This window comes from Globicephala melas, chromosome 19 (genome assembly GCF_963455315.2).
Source record: "Globicephala melas chromosome 19, mGloMel1.2, whole genome shotgun sequence".
Taxonomy (NCBI): Eukaryota; Metazoa; Chordata; class Mammalia; order Artiodactyla; family Delphinidae; genus Globicephala; species Globicephala melas.
Genome location: NC_083332.1, coordinates 43637829 through 43649270, shown reverse-complemented (window position 1 = coordinate 43649270; position 11442 = coordinate 43637829). Strand labels below are relative to the sequence as shown.

Genomic DNA, 11442 nt, shown 5'->3' with positions numbered 1-11442 from the left:
CCCTCATCTTATCTGCCAGCTAAGCTTGAAGGCAGGCTTAGCCTGCAGGGTTCAGAGCTGGCTCAACACATGTCTAAGAGCCAAGCAGACTTTATTTCTGCTGCAGCCTCTGCTGGTCAGGGTGCCTGTGCTTCTCCCCCCTCCACCCTTTGTGGCCACCACAGTGGCAGCAGCTGTGGCCCTTGGCCAACCTCACTGTCAAGGTTCAGCGATGCTGCAGTCGTAGCAGAAGTTGAAGTTGGTGGGGGGTGGGGGAACGGGGGGTGGCTGCTCAGGGATGGGCACATTTTCCAGCTCCAGCAACCGCAGCTTGGTTTCCATGGTCAGCAGCTGCTCCAGGTCCAGCCGTGTCTGCTCACTGCCCATGGGACTGCCCAGCAGGGCGCTCAGCCCATCTGTCCACAGGTGGAACTGGGGATGGGGCCATCTCCATGAGGGCCTTCCCGTCTCTTCCCCTGCCCGTCTGCCCGACTCTGCTCAGCCTGCCCGGACACTCACCTCCCGTTTGGATGGGGCAACGAAGTTGAGGTATGCCTCCTCCTCCCCGTGGTCATAGCTGACTGAGAAAGCCAACTCACAGACGTCCTGGGGAAGCAAGGGAGCCAGGAGCACTAAGCAGGGGGCACGGCAGGAGCGGGCGGGAAGGAGCCCCTGGTCCCCACTGCACTCACCTTGTTCTGCTTTCCCGAGCCCTTCTCCCGGACGTGGGGGCAGTCCTTGCCTGTCAGCAGTGCCCTGATGTCGGCCACAGGGACTGCAGGAAGAAGGTAGGGCTGACCACTGGGACCCCAGGCGGTCCCGGGGTGGGGCGGCGGTCTGGGAAGAGCAGGTGTCTGACCCCTACCCTGCCCTCCTTACGCTGCTCAGGCAGGCTCTCGGGGGTGGGCGGGCCGACGCCCTCCTCCACATCCCCATACTGCAGCACCTTGTGGTTGGGGGACAGGCAGCAGAACCACAGCTTGTCTGTGGGCAGAAAGGGTAAGAGGGAAGGAGTGACGAGAGGGACACGCCCTGACCCCAGCCCAGCCGCTCTCCAGCCCCACTGCCCAAGCAATGACCCTGGCGCCGTCGGCTGCTGATCTTGCGGAAGAGTGTCCCCTCGCAGAGGCGGAGCAAACGCTGCTGGCGGATCAGGCCCATGAGCTCTGGCTTCAGCTTCTCCCGCAGCTCCCTGGGGGAGGGGGGGAGGGGGCTCACTGAACAGGACGACCTGGGCCTGAGTGAGGCCCAGGGGGCAGCAGGGAAGGTGGGGGCTAGGACTGGGACCCATCCCCACCAACTCACAGAATGGGAGGGGCCAGTGTGCCTTCCTGATGCAGCCGCTCTGTCTGCCGCAGGCGCAGGACCTCCCCGTAGGTGAGCGCATTCACCTTGGTTCGGAAGAGCTCCAGGGAGCTGGGCTTCAGGGCCAGCGTGCGGGCCAGCTGCTCCCGCACCACTTGCGTGACCTGGGGCCACCCCAAGCTTAGCTCAGGGCCTGAGTTCTGGGCCCCGACCCAGAACAATCCCCCGCCCTGGCCCAGGTTTCCCTGTTCCCACCCTACGCACCTTGTCGAAGTCTTCCTGAGTGGCCCGCATCTCCTTCCAGGTCTTATTCAGTAGCTGGATGCTCACACAGAAGAGCTCATGGAAGCTCTGGTCTTGGCCAAAGAACATGGGTGAAAAGTCCTGGGCAGTTTCGGAGCCTGGAGCGGGGGGGCAGGAGGGGCTCAGGGAGAAAGTGTGTGCAGCCCCTGGCCCTCTCTGCCCTTCCGTCCCCCGTTCCTGGACATGCTGTGCCCAGTACCACTCACAGGGCTCCCCGACATGGAGCAGTTCACACAGCAGCACAGTCAGCTGGATGCTGCTCCGGGCAAAGGGACACTCGTGCTTGTCCTCACGGCTGCTGTTCTCCAACACAAACTGGGGTGGTGGGAGCACAGGACGGGGTGGGGAGTCACGACTGAGGCTGTGGAGACCCCCCGCCTAGGTGGCAACCTGCCGTATCCCACCCCACCCTGTCACTGACCCGGCTGTAGGCGCTGGGCGCGTGTCTGGAGAAGTAGAGCATGTTGTCCAGGGCCAGCAGGCCAGGGGGCACGCGCTCCAGGTCCTGCGCAGGGTTGCTGTTCTGGGGGAAGGGGGAGAGGCAGCTGAGGAAGGGCCCAGCCCTCTGGAACAACAGCAGCCCTGGGTTGAGGCAAGGGCAGGGAGCTGGATAGGGGTCACTCACAGAGAAGCCCAGTTTGCGGAACTCGCGGGCACAGAGGGAACGGCGACGGTCAGCACTCAGCCCAGTGCCCAGGGACTCCCCCTCCGGTTCAAAGGCAGCCTGACGCAGGGCCTGCAGCTGCTCCCGCTGCTCCTGGGGTCGTTGTTGGAGTGGTGTTAAGATTGAAGATTCAAGGCCAAGCTCCAGCCGTCCCCAGCCTCGTGTGCCCCAAAGGCACCTACCTGGCTGTAGGGGTCCAGTGGCGTCCGCATGCGTGGCTCCAGCAGCCCCAGCGTAAGGGCCTGCAGTACGTACAAGTGGTGAGCCATCTCGTCGCCCAGGGGCGCTGCACTATGGATGATGTGCTGGAGAACAGCCAGTTCACGGGTGTGAGTGTGGGCCACGAGGAGAGGAGCGGGGAAGGGTCTGCCTGGCCTGGTCCTTCCTACCTTGTAGATGAACTGGCGAAGGTTTCTCTGCCACAGGTAGTCAAGCATGTGCTGAGGTGGGTGGGAAGGGGACTCAGGTGATTTAGCCCCACCATGAGCACCCATCCTGCAGGTCCACTGTGGAGCACACTGCCCACCAGCTCCTCCCCCCACCAATCCAGCCACTGGTTGGACACCCACCTTACGTTCAGCAGCGCTGGCCCCCTGCAGCAAAGCTGTCAGCAGTGCCATGGCCTTGGTTTGCAGCTGCTGGTTCATCCTGAGACAGGAAGAGGGCTCAGCCGGCCATCCAAGGTCCAGCCCCGCTCCACTCATCTGCACCCCACCTCCAGACACTTACACCTGTAGGTGCACCAGCAGCCTATCCAGTGGCACCTCACTCTTGACCAGCTGGCCCAGGGCAGGGCTGCTCAAGGTCACACTCTCCAGCAACCCCAGGGCCAGGGGCTGCACAGATGCATCCATGAGGTTCATGTTCACATAGCACACCACCTTTAGAGGAGCAGGGGTTGTCACCACCTCAGCACCATGGAAGGCCAGACCCTGACACCACTCCACTGCCCCCACCTGTTACCCCTAGAAAAGCCCACCCACCTTCCTAACAAAGGGGATGCTGAGCGTCTCCCAGGACACCACACCATGCTCCATGAGCTCCAAGAAGGCCCTCAGTGCGAGGGCCAGCACCTCTCCTAGGCTGGGGAGACATGTGGGGCTGAGAGGACCAGACCAGGAGGCCCAGCCCCACCATGTCCACCACCCACCACAGCCCTGGGCTCACTCGTCCCCATCCTCAATGATGGAGCCTAGTCTCTGAAGCCCATCACGGCTGATGACTTCCCGGGTGAAGGTCATGTCTGGGGCCAGCAGAACGAGGTGCTGAAGGGCTTCCCGGCGCCCTTCACAACTCTCGCTCTGCAGCCCACGCAACAACCGCTCAGCCTCAAGGTCCTGCCAGGGGTGGGAGCAAGAACAGAGGTGAGGAGGTAAGGAGTGGGAACTGGGGATGTGGGGACTTGGGTGTCCACTAGGTGGGGCACTACTGGGCTGGAGCTGGGGTTAGGGCTGGGGCCTCCAGACCTAGGGCCCAGGTGCCAGTGGCGGGCAGAGAAGAGGCATAGCAGAGGGGCACAGAATGAGGGCATGGTCAGGAGGGACATTACTGGGGCAGTACTGAGGCACAGGATGCTGCCATTCTTGATCTCCGTGCGGTTCTGGAAAAGATGGCAGAAAATGAAGAGAAGTCAAGAAGGGCTCTGAGGATTGGTTAATTGGGGTTGTCAATAAGGGAGGATTTGGGAGTCAGTGAAAAGAAAGATCAGGTTCCAGAGAGTGGGATGATGACTCTGAGTCAGAGCCAGGTGGGTTAAACGGGTCACAGAGTGGAATGTGGGGCGGGGAGGGGACTCACGTTCTCAGTGATGTATCTCCTGTGCCCATCAGCAAACTGTAGGGCATAGCGCTCAGAGTGAGGCAAGCTCCACCTGCGGGCAGCAGAGGCTCAGCGAGGCGGGTAGGGGGCGCCCTCTCCCTCCTGCCCTCCCACCAGCCACCCGGCATGCCCCGGCAGACCCGCACTCACGCGTCACACACCTCCTTCAGCACAGTGGCCAGGGGTTTTGCCTACAAGTGGAACAGTCACTCACCGGATGGGAGTGGGAGTTGGGGAGGAGCCTGGGGGAGGGGGGGGGCTATTCGAGGGGAAAGGGGCAACCCGGAGGTAGGTGGTGGGGTGGACGGAGGCCAGACAGTCCGGGTGACCTGGTCCAGCTGGATGAGCTGCGGGATGGCGTCGCGCATCTGGACGGCGATCTTCACTACATTCCGCGGGGGCACCATAATCTACCCGAGGTGGGGGCCTCTGTACTTTCCAGATGTGCAACTTCCCGCCGAGGGCACACCTGGTCTGAGGCCCCTGAGGACGAAGGTGTTCCTCTGCCCGAGACTTGGTTCCCGTGGCCCGCACTCACAGCCCAGGCTCCCACTCCCGACAAGGCGCCGCGGCCTTCCCAAGGGAGCCAGAGCGGAGGCTAGTTCCGGGTTGGAGTCCCGGGGGTAGGAGGGTAGGAGGGTGCCTGCCCCGCCCCGCCCCGCAGAGGCGGCCCCGCCCCGCCCCAAGGTGCGGCAGGTGGGGGTGGGGAGGGCGGGCTGTCAGCACCGCCACACCTTTTCCAGAAAGTTGACCCGCCCGTTCCCACCACCAATCCAGCACAGTCCCAGGGAGGATCCCTGAAAGAACCAGATCAAAGACAGCCTTAGGCATGGTCTTTATTCATTTGGACACTGTACAAATATTACAATTTCCTTTTGTTGCAAAAAGTATAAAAATAATCTTTATATAGGAATCCATTCGTTACTGCAAATCTTTCTAAATCTCTGCAAATGGCTCTAAATGAGGATAAATGAATAAACAAGAGGGGGACTGTGGGGCAGAGGGAGGCCGGGCCAATCCTCAGGGACTCTCCCGACCAGATTCCTAGCTAGAGATCTCCATTCCTCCTGTTAGCAACCTGCCCGCCCCAACAGGTTCTCAGGGCCAAGGGTCCAGCAAAAAGGGAGCACACGAGCGGTACAGAAGGAGCTGTGTGATCCGCGTGGGGAGAAGTGAAGGAGGCTAGGCTAGGTGCTGGCAAGTGCCCAGCCCCACCCCATGCTTCCTCCTGGAGGGGGAGGGGCTGGCAGGTACAGGGCAGTGGGGCTGGACGCGCTGCCCTAAGGAGGGTGATGGAGGGTCCTTGGATCTGTGCCACTGGGTGGCAGCTGAAACTGAACTCTGGGAGGGCCGGGGGAGGCTACCAGGTAGGGGAAGGCCTCCAAAAAGGAGTGGCAAACACTTTGGCTCCACAGTGGAGAGGGCTAAGCCCCTTTCCCCTGCTCTCCCAGCACAGAACAGGTGTTGGTGCAGGAGTGGGACTTGTGGCCAGAACTGTGCAGTGAGGGAAGGCTGGGGAAGCCAGGAGTCTACGGCTCTCAAGCTGTGTAGGGGTGGGGTGGGGGGAGGTCCCCAGGCAGCCCCCAGGTTAGACAGTCTGTGTCCCAGCCACAAAGGGCATGCCCCTGTCAGTCAGAGGTTGAGAACAGGCACATCAAAGAGGTCACAGACACCTTCACTCTCATCCAGGTTGTAGATGTAATCGTGGTCTCCAGGGGGTGGAGAAAGGCGGAGGAGGGGTGCAAACACTGCAGAGAGCAACAGGCTGAGGCCCCAGGGCCAAGACCCCACCCAGCAGCCACCCAAACCCTGCCCACACACACTCACCCCCCACCTGCCTGGGCCACCTACCTTCTGAGGACATCAGCTCCTCCAAGAGCTCTGAGCTCATGCACTCTGGGGATGGAGCGAGAGCTCAGTTACATTCTGGCTCCTGCCTCTCCACCCACCAAAGCCCATGAAGGGGACCACCCAGCCACCATCAGGAACTTTACCCTTTGCCCAGGTACCGGGCACAATCATAAGGTCCTCAGAAGGGCAAGAAAACGGCCCTAACACCCAATGAGCTGTGCCCCTCACCCCAGCCCCAGGGAAGAACACAGCCCTACCTCGAGTGGGATCAAAGATTTCTGACAGCTCTTTGGGGAGCTCCAGAACTGAAAGACAAGAAAGCCATGCTCAAGGGCACAGAGATCCAGCCTGGTCCCACTCTAGCCCCCACTTCCCCAGATCCTTTATCACCCACCCAGGGGCTCCACACAGCTGAGATGTAGGCCCTGCACCAGACCAAGCCGGCACTGTCTGCAAGTCTCCCCTACCAGACCTGAATTCCTCGGTGCCAAAGGACCACTGTAGGTAATCGGTACAGCCCTTCTAACTCAGTGGTTTGGCAGAAGGGCAGCACACCCTCTCCATTTCTAAGCTCAGAGTACATACCCTGTCTGATGGAGGATACTCTGTCTGATGCAGGATGCCCTGTCTGACAGAGGATGTCCTGTCCATCCCTGCCCTTGCTAAGCACCTACTTGGTGCCAGGCTCAGAGACCACAGCCCAGGCCAGTCACCTGGCAGAGGAGGAGGCACTCTTAAATAGGGGATAGTGCTACAGGGTGATGACACTGCTACAAAGGTCTAACCAGGAGGACACACATGGGAAACAGAGGAAAGGAGTGCTGGAGCTGGATCACGAGGGATTTCATATGCCAGGTTTAGGGGCTCTGGTTTTATCCAGCAGACCTTTGGGAGCTGTTAAAGGTAATTTTGTAAACAGAGAAATGCCAGTCAGGCTGTGTTTCAAACAGATTCTTGTCAGTCGGGGTGAAGAAGATGCTGAAGAACTTAGGATAGAGGTGGCTGGCAGTGATCCTGAGTGTTAGGATACATGAGGCCATCCATGGGGGATGTCTGCAAGAGAACTCACTAAGCTGATGTAGGGTGGGGAGCAGGACAAGGAGGGAGGAGGAGATAGAGCTGGAGTTGACCCCAGGTGTCAGGCCTGGGTGACTAGGGCCAGTGGTCGGGTATGCACAAAGGTGGAAATCCAAGTTTCAGTTGAGGACACATGGGAATGAAGTGCCCACTGGATGTGCAGAGGAAGGCACGTGGACACAAGAGGTAAAGTTCAGGCAAAAGGCCTAGGCAAGATGGAGGCTGGGATTCATCTACCCAGAACTGGGGCCCTCCACAGGTTTGGAATGAGCCAGAGATCTGGGAAACCAGATTTAAAGCCATGCCAGGGAGAGGTCAGAAGAAGAAGCCAATTAAGGGAGAAGAACCAAGAGCTGACATCATTAATGCCAAAGGAGAAAAAAGAGCATCAACACAGAGCAGGAGAGCACCAGAGCAAATTGGCCAGAAACCTGCTGGAGCTGGCTGTCAGAGCTGGGCAACTTATCAAGAGTAGCACTGGTGTAGCATGGGGTGGGGGTTTGGGGTCCTGACTGCCGCAACCCGAAGGCTGACTAGGAGACCAGGGTATGGAGTAGAATGGAGATGACTTTATCAAGGAGTCCAAACACAGAGGATATAGGGAAGAAGAAAGAGAGAGACACAGGCGATGAAGTGTCATTTAACGAGGAGAGACTTAGCAGTGCTTGAGGGCCGAGGAGAATGAGTCCTGGAAAAAGCAAACACTCAAGTCACAAGATGGAGAGGAGACACCCGGCAGATGACACCACCTCTCCTAAGAACATACTGCCCACCTTTGGAGCCTGAGGGCCATACCACAGCCCGTTCCCCAGGAGAGCATTCACACCTTCCTTGAGACCAGGGTCCAAGGGGTGGCAGGCAGGGCTTGAGGGAGGGCCAGGGAGTTCTGTGTCAGCCCAGGAAGGGGGCAAAGGGGCACCAGCACCAAGCCAGAGGCCAGGCTCCTCACCTTGGCTGGCAGAGCTCTGGTTGATGGCAGGGGGCTGGCCAGCTTTGGCTGAGGAGATAGGAGAGTTGGGTTCCAAGCCCAACTCTGTTTCTGACCTAGGACTGTCTGAGGCTGGGTTCTCACTGCTGCCAAGGGGACAAGTACTCACCACCTGTGGGGTCTGCCTTGATGGGCTCAAAGGAGGTAGAAGGGTTGGGTCCGGATGAACTGCTATTGCTGCTGCTGCTGCTGCTGCTGTCCAACAGGGCAGAGGACTGCAGCGGCCGGGTGTCCAGTGCTGTCAGGCCTAGCGGGAGGGAGCTGAGCTCACCACCGTCCTTGTTATCGGTTCCAGGGATAGCACTCACTGCAACCACATCCCCCAAACCCAGTCACTTGGGGACAGGAAGCAGGGTATTGAAGCTGGCCCTGCTAGAAGCCACAGCCAGGATGATTAGCACCCTAGTTACTAGGCCCAAGGAAAGTTAGGCACTGCCCATCACTCCCAAAAAGGTAATGTGAAAATCAGTCACTGAAGGAGACAAGGGCATGAAGCCTGCAGGAGGGAGACTCACGGACATGGCCCCTGTGACCACACTTCAAGAGGGGCTGCCAGGGCAACTGTGACACTGGCAGATCTGGGGGAAAACTGCCACCACTAATGCCCCTTCACACAGTCACAACTTCCCTGTTAACAAGGGCCATTCGCTGCACTAGCAAGGAGAGGCCTGTGGGATGGGGGAGCAGGAGAAAGAACACCACAGGGTCCCTTCCACTCTGAGTACAGCATTCCATCACACAGAGGTATTGCCTCTTGGGCCCCAGAAATCACCCCATCACCACCACGCCATTGTGCCTCACCTGTGAGCTCAGCGGCTGGACCGGCCACCCCCTGGGCTTCGGTGCTGCCGGGAACAGGGTTGGGGGTGGTCACCTGGGGACTGCTTGGGCGTGAGGCATCTTGGGGCGGGACCAGAGCAGGCTTGGGCAGAGGCGGAGGGGTAGAGACAGCAGGTGGGCTCTGGAGCAGATCTTCGGGTGGCGGCACAGGCACCGCCACAGGTGGTGAGCTCCATGCCTCTTTGTTCACCAGCAGCACCTCGATGGGGCCACTTATGCTCTTCAGGTGAATCTGGTACTTCTTCTGCCCATTGAGGCCCTACCGGTGAGGGTGTGGGGTGGAGGACAGGTGGAATTGGAAGCAGGCCCGGCTCCTGCCTGACCCTGGGCAAGGGCCAGTGTCCTCTCCCACCCTAGGCTGCCCGTTCTCCTAGATAACCTCAAACCCCAGGCCTCCCCCTACCTGCCCCACCCGGGACTTATCGGGCTCCACAGCCAGCACCCGCCCTCAACCAACCCCACATGGCTGGGCTGAGCACCCACCTCTGGGATGGGCACCTCCAGGCTGGTGCCCGATGGGGCCCGGATGGCAAGGAGGGTGTCTCCTAGGATGACAAGGAGGATGGATCAAGGCCCACGGGATCAATCTGAACTGAGAATGGAGTGCCTATCCCTTAGAGTAAGGAAGGAGATCATGGTCTCTGAGGGGCTGGACAGTAGGCTGGGGCAGAGAACTAAAGCTTTTCTCCTCCTAAGAGCCCAGGGGTCAGCAATCAGAAAATCTGGGTTCAGACACATAGAGCAAAAGATTGCTGGCCATGGGCACCTCACTTGATTGACGGGGCTGCTCCCCAAATGTAGATGTTCTAGCCAAGGCCAACATCCCTTCCCCTGAACCAGACTGGAAGAGGCAAGATGAACAAGAAACAGTTCCTGTACCTACAAGGCAACTAAACTAACTGTAGATTGGAAGTGGGCACCGTTGCCCCCTGCATACAAGCATACATGAACATGCAAACACACGTTCTCCCTTGTATGCTTCTGTCACACGTGAGAAGCCAAACCTAGGGGACGATGCAGGTAGGGATTGACCCAGGGACCCAGCCCAGGATTCTTGTACCCTCTCAGTATGGTTAGCCTCCATAGGGTCCCAGTGACCCTCAAACCCAGGACTTACCCTGTCTGGTTCTTCTTTGGGCGGGCCCCAGGAACCCTCTTAAGAGACAGAAATCTCTTGGGCACTGAGTCCACTGCTCAGGGCTGTGGCTCAACCCATCCCCACCCCCATCTCCCCCTACCCAGGCTCTGCTCACCAGCAAAGCATCTGCAGATGTCCTCATGAGTCACGTAGGCCAAGGTGTGGGGGTTAAGGAGAACGGCTGATGCCCTGCCCGTGGCGACAGATGGCTGACCACAGAGAAGACCCAGCTCTCCAGCAGAGGTCTGACATATATGCTCTCAAAGAAAGTCCTGAGGCCTGGGGTCTACATGGGGAGGGATCACAGTCCAAGACTGGTGGGCGAGAGGCTCTGAGGAGGGAGCCTGAGGCTGGAACCTGGCCAGGAGCTGTAGGACCATCCTCCCAAGAGGGATAGGGACTAGTGGACCACAAGCAAACCCAGCTGGACTAGAGGGCCCCTCGCCCACTCCCCTGGAGCAGGGACTGCCAGGAGGATATCAGCTGTTCTGCACATCCTCTGTGACGTTCCGGATGCTCTGCTGCACCCACACCTTGTGCTGGTCTAGTTCTTGCTCTCGCTGCTGCAGCTCCTCGATCTCTGCCTTGAGCTCAATCAGCTTGTCCGCGATCTCCCGGGTATTGCAGCCAGGCCCCACGCCCCTGAGCCCGGGGAGTGGAGCTGAGAGGGGCTGCCAGGAACTCTGGGTCCCACGGCCCCTGCTCTCTCTTGCACCCTCCACCCCACACCCCTGACGCTTCTGGGTAGGAGATCCCGTTGCCCTCCCTGGTGCCCCCACTCACTTCCACTGGATGCTATTCTTGGATTTTTTCTCGATCAGCCCGATACCTTCCAGCACGTTAGTAATGTCATAAATCCGCCGCTTCTGGCGAACAGCTAGGGTGTCAGCTGCCTGGCAGGCAGAAGAGAGTGGGGAATGCTCAGCCCCACTCTCAGGTGAGACTTAGTCTGGAGTAATCTGAAAAGGGGGTGGCCTTGATTCCAACCCTCCTCCCAGGCACTACAGCAGCTCGGGACTGTGGGGCGGGAAGAGGCCTGGCGCCGCCTGAGCTGATGTTCTGATGCTCTTCTCCCCACACCTGCCGGGGAGGGCCACGAGGACCAACACCTGCAGCCCCAAGCCTGGCACATAGCTGACGCCCAATGGCCTCGGCCGAATGAATGAAACAGCTCCCGGCCTCCCTCCTGTGAGAAAGCACATGGATGGCGGCCTGTTCTGAGGGCTCAGCTGGGCCGCCCCGGGGGTTCCCGCTACCGGCCCAGGCCTGGTCCACCATCCCCCCTGTCGCCCCTTAGCCCGGGCCTCACCAGCTTGAGGTCAAGCACGCCGTCCTTTGCCTCCTGCAGAAGCGACACGAACTTGGTAGTGAGAAGTCCCAAACTCTTCTCGTGCCGGCTTGGGGTGCCCGGGGGCGGCGGCGCCTGTGGCCCGGCCTCCGCCATAGCGCCCTCCCGCCACCTCCCCTCAGCCAGGCCAG

General features: G+C 59.8%; 2 protein-coding genes across 4 annotated transcripts; both read right to left on the bottom strand.

The window, feature by feature from the left end:
- Positions 1-111: 111 nt before the first annotated feature.
- Positions 112-4491, bottom strand: ELMO3 (engulfment and cell motility 3). Its single transcript, XM_070044119.1, has 20 exons — positions 4399-4491; positions 4220-4260; positions 4049-4121; positions 3801-3851; positions 3419-3588; positions 3235-3334; positions 2981-3132; positions 2821-2899; positions 2641-2691; positions 2434-2556; positions 2213-2344; positions 2009-2110; positions 1794-1902; positions 1549-1685; positions 1285-1448; positions 1059-1171; positions 859-963; positions 672-754; positions 499-585; positions 112-411 (listed from the first exon to the last, which is right to left on the bottom strand). The coding sequence occupies exons 1-20, from the start codon at positions 4474-4476 to the stop codon at positions 199-201; spliced, it is 2163 nt and encodes a 720-aa protein (XP_069900220.1). The 5' UTR covers positions 4477-4491; the 3' UTR covers positions 112-198.
- A 398-nt stretch (positions 4492-4889) lies between these two features.
- On the bottom strand, positions 4890-11407 carry E2F4 (E2F transcription factor 4). Of its 3 annotated transcripts, XM_030863699.2 has the most exons (10): positions 11273-11407; positions 10747-10856; positions 10444-10605; positions 10079-10122; positions 9309-9370; positions 8787-9084; positions 8095-8292; positions 6178-6225; positions 5921-5965; positions 4890-5817 (listed from the first exon to the last, which is right to left on the bottom strand). In XM_030863699.2, exons 1-10 carry the CDS (start codon positions 11405-11407, stop codon positions 5702-5704), a joined length of 1218 nt encoding a protein of 405 aa, XP_030719559.1. In that variant the 3' UTR covers positions 4890-5701. The 3 variants fall into 3 exon arrangements, with proteins under 3 accessions (XP_030719559.1, XP_060144312.1, XP_060144311.1); XM_060288329.2 differs by having other exon boundaries at positions 5713-5817; positions 5921-6225; XM_060288328.1 differs by lacking the exon at positions 4890-5817 and having other exon boundaries at positions 5837-6225.
- Between the last annotated feature and the right edge of the window lie 35 nt (positions 11408-11442).